This window comes from Falco punctatus, assembly GCF_963210335.1.
Source record: "Falco punctatus genome assembly, chromosome: 1".
Classification (NCBI taxonomy): domain Eukaryota; kingdom Metazoa; phylum Chordata; class Aves; order Falconiformes; family Falconidae; genus Falco; species Falco punctatus.
In genome coordinates this window covers 117,341,948-117,355,763 of record NC_137580.1, presented here as the reverse complement: position 1 = coordinate 117,355,763, position 13,816 = coordinate 117,341,948, and the positions used below count along the sequence as shown (strand labels likewise).

The 13,816-nt window shown below is 50.8% G+C and overlaps 1 protein-coding gene across 3 annotated transcripts in view; it reads right to left on the bottom strand.

Moving 5' to 3' along the window:
• The window catches only part of SHISA6 (shisa family member 6), a gene marked incomplete at its 3' end in the record, with an annotated part of 240,860 nt that extends 227,301 nt beyond the window's left edge, over positions 1 to 13,559 (bottom strand). For 2 of the 3 annotated variants that reach the window (XM_080393203.1, XM_080393204.1), the window contains exon 1: positions 12,029 to 13,559. In XM_080393203.1, the coding sequence (XP_080249329.1) occupies positions 12,029 to 13,044 (1,016 nt within the window). In that variant the 5' untranslated portion in view covers positions 13,045 to 13,559. The remainder of the gene's footprint in view (positions 1 to 12,028) is intronic. The other variant, XM_080393205.1, reaches the window with a different exon arrangement.
• Between the last annotated feature and the right edge of the window lie 257 nt (positions 13,560 to 13,816).

The following is a 13,816-nucleotide window of genomic DNA, read 5'->3' as shown; positions in this document are numbered from 1 at the left end:
CAGAGGTCCCTTCCAACCTAAATTCTGCTACAGTTCTGAGTCTAGAACCACCTTACCCTGCAGGTCAGCTTGTTTTTCTTGATACTGTTGTCCTTTCTCCTACTATTATTACCATTTGAATGGGGTTTGGTACAGTCCTAAGAACATAGTTTCCCTACCTCCTGGATGGACAGTTTACCTCAGTTCACTAAAAATAAGTGAGACAATGTCCGTGAATATACTCTGGAAAGACTGGAGGTGGTAAGAAGTTCCTCATTCTCTCAGTCATTATCTACCTGAGAGCCGAACTCCAAGCCTGCCACCCTCCTTAAGGACAAAACCATGTGTCCAGAACAATATTTCAGTTCGTGAACAGTTTCTTATAAAACTGTGCTTGGTAGTTCCTCGGTTACAGCCAGGACCTGAACTCACTCATCCTTACCACACAAAACCATACAACTCAGGTGATAAGAACAAATTTAACCCCTTCTTTGTCTTTCATCTTGAAGGAATCTTAATAAGAGCTGCTGCAGGTTGGTAGTTGGTCACAACAGAGTGAAGAAATGATTTCTAGTGGGGTGCCAGCCACCTGGGAGGGAGGAGACTGTTACTCAGATGAAATGAAGGAATCACAGGTGGTACTCAGGAAAGTGATGTCTGCCGTGTCAGACTACACACAAGTTAAACTGAACATAACTAGCGAAAGCAGACCTAGCTCCTAAGTGAAATACTGAAATAATGTGACATCAGTAATGCTGAACGTGTGATCTCCTAAACCAACCAAACTGTGTGTCCTGAGTGCTCGCTCTTTGACCTCTTCTTTAATGTCTACAGAGAGAAAAAAAGATGGTTCAGCACCAGCAGAACAAAACATTATAGGTGGAGGAGCAAGTCAAACTTGGATCAAACTGGTTAGTTCCTTGCCAATTCAATCACATTGTTGTGTGTGATCCAGTTTATTTCCATAAAGCACAGCGGGCTGAGTCCCACGATGGTGGAAGGTCGGTCACTTAAGTGAGGAAGGATTTGGTCGGCATAAGACTCTTGGGTACAGCTGTCTAGGTGTCCACTGCAAAAGCTTCAATAACAGGGTAACAGGCACTTGAAATATTTGGGTCTTTCATGTGCAGCCATCTGGGTACAATGAGTCCCACTGATGTCAACAGCATCCTAACCACCTGCACAAGGCTTTGAGACACTTCAGAAATCTTTCTGTGACGACATATCTCTTATCTCAGGAAAACAAACCTCACTCCCTGGAACGTGTTACCTGTGGCAGCGGATGGAGTAGCCAGAGTTGTGTAACTGTACAATCATCTCCTGAGATAATGCTTTATGACAGCTTTTTCATTAATGTCATTTACGTAAGAACACTAAAGCTTCTTTCCACGTACACCCAGAATAGACATGGTGACATCAGGGGTGTTGCTCCAGACCAGTGCTGGACTAGCAGCATGGGAGAAAAACCTTCTGATGTCTGACATGGCAGGACCTCCCAAGGCAGAGCAGGTCAGGTCCTGCTCTCAGGAACGGCAGCAAGGAAGGCTCTCGTGCCACTCTGGAATAAGTGAGTACTTTGGGAGGAAACACCGTGGGATGAACACAAGGACGCTGATTCAAAGAAGGAGTTGTGGCTGCTTTCAAAAGGAAAAAAAAAAAACAACAAAAAAACCAACAACCAAACAAACCAGGTCTTGTTGGAAATACAAAAGGGCCAAAAGGGATGGATGTAAGCAGTAGGGTAGCAAGGCTGGGCATCAGCTGGGGCCCTGGTGTTGAAAGATGAAATGAACAGACTTGGCTAAAGAGAAAAGAGAATGAAGATAAAGCAAACTGTGAGAGGGGCAATGGCAGGGGGTGGCAGAAAACCAGAAGAGAACAAGGAGAAAGTGAGCAGAGTGATATAAAATGGAGGAAACAGGAACAAACCACAGTAAAGACCAGGCAGAGCGTGAAGTTCAGCAGGTACGTGGAGGGGATCCATCTCAGTCCTAGCACAGAGCTGTGGGAGGGGAGAGGGGAACTTCTTTGTGCAACGGGGAAGTAAATCATCAGTAGTGATTCTCCAGGATTGAGGGAGATGATCCTTCCTGGCTACGTAGCCCTGGTGAGACACATCTGGGGTTCTGTGTCCAGTGCTGGGCTCCTCGTGCACATCATGGACTGGGTTCGATGAAGGGTCACAAAAGTGCTTAAGGGCTTAGAGCACCTCATATATGGGGGAGAGGTTGAGACAGCTGGGACTGCTCAGCGTAGAGAACAAAAAGCTCAGGGGGATCTTATCGATGTGTATCGATAACTGGCTGTAAAGCTGCTGGAGCCAGGCCCTCCTCAGTGGTGTTCAGTGACAGCACAAAAGGCAATGGGCACAAATTAAAATACAGGAAATGCCACTTAAGCACAATAATAAGCTCTTCCACACTGAGAGTGTTCAAACACTGAAACACTGCATCAGCAGGTCAGAGAGTCTCCATCGTTGGTGACATTTAAACCCCAACTGGTCACAGTCCTGGGCAACCTGCTCTAGCTGACCCTGCCTGGAGTCTGGACTGGTTGATGATCAGAGGTGCCTCCAGCCTTAGTAATTCTGTGATTTTGTAGACTTCGTGTAGCCAAACCAGGCTGTCCCACTGGAGGGTCCAGCCCCAAGCACGATAAAGAAATGGCCTCAAAAACCAGCAGAGAGAACCCCCACCAGGGAGCTGATCCCAGTCCTAGATCCAGACTAAAGGAATTACTCCAGCGGGCTTTCTTCAGGCTAAGCAATGTCACTGACAGCGGACCCAGGCTGAGAGGGCTCCAGGTCCACTTTTGTAAGTGGCTTTTCCTACAGTAACTTTCACACTGTGAAACACCTCCATCGCCACCTCCAGTGCCTTAGCTTCCTGACCTCAGCCATTCCAGTGCGGTAATTTGCTTGTCTCCTGCACCCATGGGGAGAAATTTGTTGTTTTTCAGTGCTCTGTGGGCTGAAGGAGGAAGGATTTGCTTGATATCACTGAGAGAGCTTGAGGCAGGGCTGGGACCAGAGCCCAGTTTCCCTGTCTAGTGCCCCCTTCACTGGCCAAGGAAGATCCACCTGAAGGAATGCATCCCAGCCATCCCTGGTAATTTGTCAGGTTTTTTCAGGACCTATCTGTGGAAATGTAGAATTCATGTCAGTGCCCCAGGGGTGGCAAGGACTTTCTGGACTGTATTTGATGGGGATAGCTCCAGTCCACACATGAGCCTCCTGTCTTGGGCTGGAGAGAAAAAAACACAGATCCTGGGAAGACAAAGAGCAGCTGAAACAGGGAGGAATGTCTGGTTTAAGAAGAGAGTTTGTGACACATCGGTGTTTGCCTCTGCCGTGAGCTCTGAGGCATGAGGTTGCAGGGGCTGTGAAGGACCAGCTTGCTTCAGCACACCCTGCCCACTTACCAACCCAGCTGAGAAACTTAACCTGCTGTCTTAATTACCAACAAGGTAATGGCAGGCTGGAGGAGTGTTATCCCTTACCACAGTCTTTTTTGAAAGCAGTGTCCTGCTTTCCTGATACACATAGATTTTCAACACTAATTGCTCGTAACAAGTGTGGGCACAGGTGTTCCTTCTACTGAAGACAAGGGCAGCTTTGGTGACAGCCCCAGCAGGCCAGGATATGGCCTGTGGGAAATAAGACTGGAGTAGAGAAGTCTAAGGATGCTGGATGTGAAAAAACGATGGGAAGAGCTGACTACTTCCAGTAGCACAGGTTGTACACATTCAAAACTTCACTGAGTTGCCTTCTGAAAATCCCCTGTCTTGCAGACTTCACACACAGGGTGATAGAAAACAGAATTGCCTGTTCAATGTCCCTATGAATTTGGGGAAGAATGGAAAAGGAATGACCAAATGGATTTGGCAGAGTACAGTAAGAAGAGCAGTGTCTGGCTGAGTTAAAAGCCTGCTAAAAGCATAGCTGTGATAGAGTTTGTGGCAGAACTCCAACCAACTTCAGCACAGCCAGGATTTCAAGGCAAGTCCTTAAAAAAAGAGGTTAAAGATCCCCCTATGCTTTCTTACTAACCCGGAAAGAAAGAGGCAGTCGGAGAGAGGTGGTTCCCCCAGCCATGCAGCCAGCTCACCTATAAGGGACAAGTCTCTCCAAGGGAGAAGATTTCAGTCACCAGCAAGTCGAGCAGAGCACAGCCCTGCATTATTCATGGTTTCTTCAGTGCCTGTCCCCAGACCTGCTGTGTGCCTTGTGAAGTTTCCAACGCTGGCCACACTGAGCTACATGCTGCCTTCCACTGAGCTGGGTCTGTGCTGCCCTACGAGATGGGCTCCCACGCTGTAGTTTCTGCAGGCTGTGCACCGCTTGCCCATGTTATTCCCCTGTGCTAGCTGTGAAACAGCAAACGGGAAGGCAAGGGTACACTGCCTGTCATCGGCTCTCCCCATCTCTGCTGCCTCCTCGGCATCACCCTCAGGGCACACGTGTCTGGCCACATTCTGAGGGTGCTCTGATCTTACTACCAGAAGGATGGGGATTTAATTGGTTACACAAACACCACTGCAAACTGGTACACGGAGGGAAACACGGGGATGCTGCTGCCAGCAAACCCTTCTGGGAGGCAGATTCCTTCACATGGAAGAGACTCTGCCAAAGTAGCTCTTGTATCTGAAAGTGCAAGGGCTCAGCGGTGTACTGGAGATGTACCAGTCCCAGGTCAGCAAAAGGGACAACTGGTTTCTGCAGCTGACAGAAACAAGAGCATCTGGTGCTTCAGAGCAGGGCTTCTGGGGAGGAACACTGGAAGTGGTTTTTCACAGCAACCTGAGCGGGCATGTGGTGGATGCATGTATGTACACACAAGAACAGGTGAATGCACCCATGGAGTAAGAACTTCCATGAGTGAAGCATTTGTGCACCTGCACCCAGCATAAGTGAGGAAATATTCTTTCTTAAAAATAAATACTACAAGGAAAAGTCAGATGTCTTCTGAAAAATCTTTGTGCTAAATACAAGAATTATACGTGAAGCTCCTGGAATTTAGTCCAGCTTTAATGACAAATTTAAATGAAAGCCTGGTTACGAATGTACTGAGGACCATATCGTTACCCCAGATCATGACAGCAGAATGAGGCTGGCAGTTTTCCTGATTCACTTTTCTTGGTGAACTCAAAACTGACACATGGGTGACATAATTACATCACAGACACGCACCCACTGTATGGAGGCATGTATGTGGAAAATACGTTTCAGCTGAAATAGAAGTAGTATAGGTGTTGCACTGTTAAATCGACAAGAAAACAACTGTTGCAGTGAGTCATCATCTCTCCTGTCTTCATAACATGCGGCAGAATCAGCAACTGGGAAGTAAAGCTCTTCTTTGGGACAGGTTCTTTAGGCTATATATCAAGGGCAGTAAATACTAGCAGTGCTTAGACAGCACATCTTGCACAAGTACAAATCGAGTAAGTGTCCTACTACTGATGTGATGTGGGCAAGAAATTTACTATAGTCACTAAACTCACAACAGGTAATACCAGTTCCTTCGAACAGTGATACAGCAGGTCCAAAGAGAAAGATACTGTTACGTAAAGATTTTGTGATTAAAAAGTTAAAATAAATCTTTCCAACGGATGTTTCTTCGCAGAGAGCTGTTACACTGAGCAGAAAGTGGCCAGGGCACCAAGGGTCAGGATCTACCTCTAAACCATTATTGAGCTACCTAGGGAGAGCGAGTGGCACGAAGAAGCCGCTGCCCCCAGAAGTCCCATCCCTCAGCATCGCTGCAGGCTCAGAGCTCATGGCAAGGCAGACGGTGGGCTGCCACCGGCTGTGCCACCGGGACTACGCCTCCAGCACCCACCTTCCCTCTCAGGCTCGGGCCCCAGAGCCCACCTGGCTGCATGCCTCTCTGCTTGAGAGAGCAAAAAGGACTCTCTGCCAAAGAGATGCACCCAGAAAAGAAGGGAGGAGTTCTGGGGAGAACCAGAGGCAGTGGTGCTGTACAGAGAAGGAACTGAGCGCTGGCGGTGATCATGGGAAGGAGATAAAATAAAAATAGCAGGTCTTGCTAGGTATTTTACAGGCATGAAAGTCTGTAGGAGTTGTGCTAAGAATTCAGCTGGTAAGTTTTTTAGTCTGTTATTGTTTGTGCTTGCCTATCTGCATGCACTAAGCTCTTGGTGGATATGCAGCACTTCAAAAAGCTCATGAAAGCATAAAGAAGTTTCATCCACAAGATTTTTGCACCAAATCCTATGTTGTAAGCAAAATTAAGGGACTTTAAACTTATTGACTAAAACTGTACTTTCTCTGACAAGCCCTGCCCTTGCAACAAAGGCGATTCAGGCAGGAGCTGAACTACAGCAAAGTATTTATTGTGAAAGAATCCCAGGCTTATCTGCCTGGGTAATGAGACATTTGAGACCTCCATGCAATACAGTGCACACATCTAAGGAAATACAGATTGCCTCTGCGAGTAGGGGCAAAGGCAAGCAAAAAAGCACCATGATCTCACTTTCCTGATAAGGTTCAGATCTTCTTATGTGAAACAAAGTTTTAAAAGGCATCTGCTCTCCAAAGACCCACAGATCAACTGCTAGTTAAGGATATAAGATTGCAAAGCTAAAAAATACAGAAGTTCAGAGCTAGCCTGGATTCCCTCGACACCTTATGATGGAGGGTTACCAATAGAAAAAGTTAATTAAAAAGCAGAAAAATACCAAATAAATGGGAATTAGAGACACTGAAATGATTTGGTAAGGCAGCGAGGTTTCTGAGACTAGCCTCTCTTGCTGGGAGAAGTTCAAAAAGAAAGGAGAAGACTCAGAAGCAGCCAGTGGAAGTCTGCAGCCAGGCAGCCTCTGCTCTTCCCAAAGCCCCAGGCTCTTCATAAAACAGTCAGAGAGGAAAGCATGGGGAAAAAACAGTTACCAAACTGTGCAAACTGTGACCAGAGCTTCAGACTGAAGCTTCCCCAGTATATGTAAAGTGAAGCAAAAGGGAAAATATTTTGTACAGGTACATGCATACCAATATAAATTCTGCCTTGATCTGGCCAGCTGGGAATAGGCAATTCATCAATGCAAACAGGACAGGATTCAGATCTTCTCCCAGCACAGGAGTTACCTCAAATACATTAAGGTGCAGTATTGGTTTGAAACAGCAGAACTACTCATCAGTGACTTCTCTGCGGTCACACAATTGTGCCTTTTTCTGTTTTACCTGAGTCAAGTCTGACACGTGTTTGTGGACCTGTGTTCTGTGCCTGTGAGAGGGACAGGGCACTGTAGAGACTCAGAAACTCTCAGGAATAAACACTATAAAGCAAGGCAAAGAGTAGATGAAAGGCACGAGTGCGATGAATGAGACTGAGTGGAGTAAAAAGAATCACAGCATAAACCCAAATCAGTGGAAAGAGAAAGAAAGCAGTGACAGAACCCAAGAAAGAAAATCTTCTGTATAGTCGCTATGACCAGGCATGTGTTCGTAGCGCTTTCTCTGTCCTGGGGGAGATATGAAGTTTGACTGTTTGGCTGAAGCAACACGTACCAGCGAAGAGCGGAGCTGAATGAACCAGCTGTGATCACATTTTTAAAAACTAAGTTTAGAGAGGTAGTTTTCACAGGCTCCAGCCTTAGCGAAGAGGGCTGAAACTAGCTACCCTCCAGCGACCTCTCTAGCGACCGTAGGGCCCAAGAGCTGTGGTGAGATGCAGCCTGCAGGAAGAGAAAACATCCTGCATTTTAAGTTAGCATCATGTAAAACTGCATGCAGCCTTCCCGGATCTGTGGAGAAACCGATCCGTTGCCTCTGAGTCCTGTTGAAATTCAGAGCCACGGAGTAAAAATGGCAAGAAATTGATCAAGTTAACTGTGGACTCTGCATGGGAAAAGGATGTTCATTTATAAAAAGTCTCTGTTGTTATTCACAGAGCAGAGGATGCAAAAGCAGAGACCAAAGAAAACGGTAACACAAAAATCTTTCCTCTTTGTAGCAACAAAGATGCCCTCAGAATAGGGCAACAAGAAGCACTAGGAACGGAAGGTGCTGATTTCCCTCCTCCCTTTCAAAAGCCAAAACACTGACCAGACATGCTCCGTGCAAGGACAGATACAGAAGATGGCCTTTTAGCAGGATATGGAGCTAGTTTGCCGAGGAAAATCCCAGCGCTGCTTCTCAGCAGCTACATGAGAACAGCTGGGCTTCCATCACTGCCCCAGGGCCATCAGTACCACTGTCTCCCTCTGGCTTGCAAGTAATGGCTTCGGCTGCCCATGCGGCAAGCAATTGGTAACGTTTCAAACCCTAGCTGCAAACTATAAGCAGTTTCCAATTTGTGCATTCCTAACTCGGCAGAGAGTGCAATGGTTACTGTTGCTGAGGGCTAAATGGGGGTCATAGAGTGATACTAACCGCAGTGAATTATTTACTTACTGTAGCGCGGGGATTTAGGGTCATGGCCAGGGGAAGAGAATATTCTGGGTCACTACTCCTTGCTACAGAAAAACATACCCAGCTTTGAAAACAAACAGCTGACACTCCTTGTTCACTGTCAAAGATTCCCTAACTCATTGCCATACTGAAAGTAGAGCAAATACTCTGCCCATTTAAGAAATGCTCGAGGAAAAAAAAAACAACAAAAACCTGACAAACTGATGAAAACAAACGATCCTCACAAATGCAGTCAGTGAGCAATAGCAGATAAAACCTTGCAGGGTACAGCTCTCAGAAATCAGCCCCAGTTTCTACCTGGAGCCCAGCGTGCATTAGTTCTGGCTATGTAACTCCAAAGCAAGATCAAGACAAGAGGCAGTCATATATGGTCAGGCTGAAAGATCCTATAATCATTAAAAAATCAGCTAAGTTTAAAGCATTACAAGTGCTTCCGTAAAATATGAATATTTTAGCTAATGTTTTTCAAAGCACTTCCACTTACTGCTCTTAGAAACGAACTTAAGTATCAGTTACTGTCACTGCTCAGCCCAGAATCACAGCAGTGGCTCTTCTTTAAAGGTACGTGGTAGTGTCTGAAAACAGCGTCTGAAAACAAGACCAGATTTCCAGCTCTTAAATGCACATGCATATCTCAGTGCACAGACAGCCTTTCATTTCACATGAGAGTGACGATTCTCCTGTGAATTTGTAAACCCTCCTTTTTATCAAAAGACATCAAATGAGCCCTGTCTCCATCAAAATGTTCTAACTGAGTTAATGAGGGTTTTCTGTAAAAGCTGGGTGAGAACTTAGCAGAGAAACAACATCTATACACAGTACTGCTAACCGACCATTTACGATGAAATAAAATGTAAAGTGTGATTTTGCTTATGGTGAAGTGCAAGGATGACTTGCTTAATGTCCCCTGGATAGGGGATGCTGTTCACGAGGGGCTGTTTCTAGCCCAGTGTAATAATTTCTGTTTATACTGCTGTTTTGCTCTTCCCAGAGGTTTTGCTGGGATACATGCTGAGATCTAATGCACTTGTCATCACTACAGCGCATTATTCTGGATGTTACACTTAACTCCAATTGACACAACCACAAACAGATAGAAATATCTGACTACATTCTGATTTTCTCCCTCCCTGTTACTCAGCAGCAGTTCTCAGAGACAAAGACAAACCATTCCACTCCTCCAATTTACATTCTGCCTGGAGTGCTGGCAGCATTATTCCTCAGACCGATGCAGACCCTGTCTGCTGGAGGTGCACTTCATAATATTTAAACCATCGTGCAATTTTGATCAAGTTCAGGTAACATAGCTCTGAAAGGTATAATCTTTTACCAGCTACCACATTATAGAAGTCAATCATTTCCTTAAAATGTTCTGAAAGTCAAGCTTTCCAAGCACTCAATCTGCCATTCATACTTCTACACACAGGTGAATCATTTTACCAGACCTTATCTAAATAAAGGAACGCAAGCATCATAGGAATGAAAACATCAAGAATAATTCAGACAAGTCTGCCAACACTGCCTCTGATTTCAAAGGGTGTAGGATCCAACCCTGTGGCCCACTGGAGCTAGAGCAAAAGTGGCATACAGTTATCCAAGTCATATTTTCAAATTTAGTGTGAAGATAAGGCCCAGACAAAGTTGCCTTGATGCCAAAAGAGCCGTACAGTTGGGGAACTAGCCCTTAGTTAAGAAAAGACCGCAAAGAACGTAGTTTCTGACTAAGCTACCTTTAGGACCCTTTACTGTACAGACACAAGTGACCTAAAAGATACTACAATTTTTTTAACACTCTGGAGTTATATTTTTGCAAAAGGAGAGACAAGGGGCAGGTGGGTTTGTGATTGAATATGTGGGCCAGACCCTCAGCGGGTGTAAGCCAGTGTTACTTGTCCTCATTGAAGACCCAGTAGTCCACACCAGCCAGCACCCCTGTGTGTGCCATCTTACGAAGGCAGGAGTCTAAATAAAACACATCTTCCCAAACAAATAAAAACTGCGTCACTCATCTCTTTTTCTTTGTAAAAAGCTAAAATTTCTCCCATCACACTCTATTGCCTGCGATTGAAGTTCAGCCTTAAAAATGTGGTCAGTTATTTTAATTATTTTGATTAAAATTAATTAATCAAAATAATTTTCATTAAGCATTATCTGCTAGAGATAAGGGCTTTCCCCACTCATGCTCACAAATGTTCTTATAAAGAAGCTCCTCACCAGTTTTTATGTTCAAGCATAGGAACCTCACAGAGGTACACACACTATCTAGGGGGACTTTTTCACCAGAAAATAAATACGAACTGAGAGAGTACGTGCATTTGTCTGAGGGGAGAATCATTACGGAAGCCTGAGCTTCTGCTTTTAAATGGGATTTTCTCTGACACGTCGAGAGTGTTCTCTCTTATTAAGCAATGTGTAAAACCACCGTGAAAAGGATACCAAACTACATCCCTAGCAGCCACCTAGGAAGGACAGCTTTCTAGCCTGAGTTATCTGGATTTAGAGGGGAAAAGAAATAGAAAAGGAAAGAAAAAGAGCATGGCCTGGCACCGCCGCTCTCCTGAACACCTCTGGCGAGCCCAGGGCAAAGGCGCCCGCCAGGAGCAGGCAGAGCAATGTCTTTGGCACTTCAGTCTAAACTTCTGCGTGGGCGGGGCGGGCCGGGACGGGCCGGGGGGTCTAGGGCAGACCGGGGAGTCCGGGCGCCCCGGCGTGGGGCGCGGGCAGGAGCGGGAAGGCGGGCAGCGCGGGCAGCGCGGGCAGGGCGGGCAGCGCGGGCAGGAGCGGGCAGCGCGGGCAGGGCGGGCAGGAGCGGGCAGCGCGGGCAGGGCGCGCAGGGCGGGCAGCGCGGAGCTGTCCCCCGCGCCGGTGCTGAAGGAGGGGCCGCGCCGCGGAGGGGTGCTGCGAGGAGTAAGGGGAGAGGTCCCGCGGTGCTGCCCCCAGGGTGGGAGGGCTGAGCGGGTCCCTAGACGGGTGGCGGGTCGGGAGGGACGCTCCGAGCGGTGGGGTTGTCCCTGGAGGGCCCGTGCAAGGGAGGAACTCCTGGCTGGAGGGTGGGAAGGGAAAAGCCTTGGAAAGGTGGTGCAAAGAGGGAAATCTCGGACAGCCCTCGCAAAGGAGAAAACCCTTGGACGAGGCGTTCAAGGGGGGACCCCTCGAAATGACAGCACAATGGAAGATCAGCTGCACAGGTGGCGCAAAAGAGGAGCCCTTAGACAGCCATTGTAAAGGTGAAATACTTGGAGATGCAAGGGGGGAAACTCATAGTCAGCCAGCGCAGAGGATAAGGACTCAAATAGGTACTTCAAGGGGGACTCCTTGGACAGGCTGGGCAGTGGGGAACCGTCAGACAGTGGTGCAAAAGGGGATACTTGGGACAGCCAGTTCAAACGTGGAATTCTTGCAGGGGTCATGCAATGGGGAAATGCTTGGACATTGCGCAAATGGGAAACGCTTGGATGGGTGGTTGAAAGGAGGACCCCTTAGATGGGTAACGCAATGGGGACACCCTTGGACAGACGATGCAAAGGGGAAAGACTGAGAGAGGCAGTGCAAAAGAGGAACCTTCGGAGAGGAGGGTGTCCCTAGACAGAAGGGATGTTGGAAGCAGGGGGAGGACCGCACCTGTGTATGTTCATCTCCCGGGGCGGGCGCCGCGCCTTGTCGTAGGCCACCTTGGCGAAGACACCGGCGATTAGCACGAAGGCGATGGCCCCGCATGAGATGTAGACGGTGGCGTTGGTGCTGTCCTTGTCCGGGTCGTACTTGTTGGCGTCCCCGTCGGCGCCGTTGCTGCCGTCGGCGGGCAGCGCGCCGCTGGCGGTGGTGGGGTGGGCCCACTCGGGGCTCTTGTAGTTGCGGCACAGGCTCTGGTTGAGCTTCTCGGCGCGCTTGTTGCAGCAGAAGCGGTAGAAGCAGGTGCCGCAGCAGTAGCGGAAGCCCGTGAGGCTGTTGTTGCACTCGAACTCCTTGTCCCACTGCCCGCTCACGTCGTAGTACCCCCAGCACGTCTCGTGCGCCGGGGCCGAGCCCCCGCCGCCGCCCCCGCCGCCGGGGGGCGTCCTGCCGCCCCCCGCGCCCTTGCCGCGCCCGGGCAGCGCCGTGGGGGCGGCAGCCCCCGGGCCCGCCAGCGTCTGGTTGAGGAGCTCCTTGCCCGGCTTGGGGGTCCGCCGCGGCGCCACCGCCCCCTGGGTCCGGTTGCCCTTGGCGCGGGGGGGGCCGGCCGCCTGCGCGGCCAGCAGCAGGGCCAGGAGCTGCAGGGAGAGCAGGAGCAGCGGCAGCAGCAGGTGCCGCGGCCCCATGGCGGGGCCAGGCGGGGGCCGCGGGGCGCGGCGCGGGGTGGGGGGCGGCGGGCGGGCGGCGGGGGGGCTCAGCGGCCGCGGCGCTGCCCCATGGGGGGGCGCGGGGGGTCCCGCTGCTGCCGCGCGGCTCCTCAGCGGCGGCTGCCCGGCGCCGGGCGCTTCATGCCGGCGCGCAGCGAGCGGCGGAGCCCGGCGGCGCGGGGCTCGAGGCGGCGGGGTCCCGAGCCGGCCGGTGCTGCTCCGGCGAGGGGCTGCGAGAGACGGGGAGAGGGTCAGAGCGCGCCGCGCCCCGGGCACCCCGGACCGCCCCCGCCCGCCCCCCGCCCACGGCCTTACCATGCCGGAGCGGGACTGCAGCGGGGCCGCGGAGCCGGCGGGCTGCCCGCGCTCCTCGCGGGGGCGGGGGCGGAGCGGCGCGGAGCCGGGCACGGAGAGGGGCGGGCGCCGAGCCGAGCCGCGCCGCGCCGGGCGCTCCGGGGTAGGCCCGCCCACCGCTGCCGGGCCGCTCCTGACATCACTCCGGGCCGGCGTCAGCACACGCGGGGCCGCCGCTCCGCCAGCGCGCCAGGCCGGCGCCCCCCGCCGCCCCCCGGCCCGCCCGGGACAGCGCGTCCCGGCCCCAGCCGCCCGCAGCGCTCGGGGTGCTGACGCCGGCCCCGGCCGCGCGTGGGAAGGGGCCCCACGGGCGTGTGCGGGGGGCGTGGTCCCTGGTGGGGTGCGTGATGTATGGCCCCTGTACCTGTCCGGGGTGGGGGGTGAGGATGCGGTGTCCGGCGAGGTGTGGTGTTCATGGGGATGCAGTGTCCGTGGGGATGTGGTCCTTACAGGGGTAGGTGAGGAGGTGGTGTCCGTGGGGATGCAGTGTCCATGGGGATGTGGTCCTTAAGGAGGTGAGGATGTGGTGTCTGTGGGGATGCAGTGTCCGTGGGGATGTGGTCCTTAACAGGGGTAGGTGAGGAGGTGGTGTCCGTGGGGATGCAGTGTCTGTGGGGATGTGGTCCTTACAGGGGTAGGTGAGGAGGTGGTGTCCGTGGGGATGCGGTCCTTACGGGGATGGACATGGCACGTGGTCCCACTGGGTCAGCTGTCTGTGCAGCCCCTACAGCTGTGC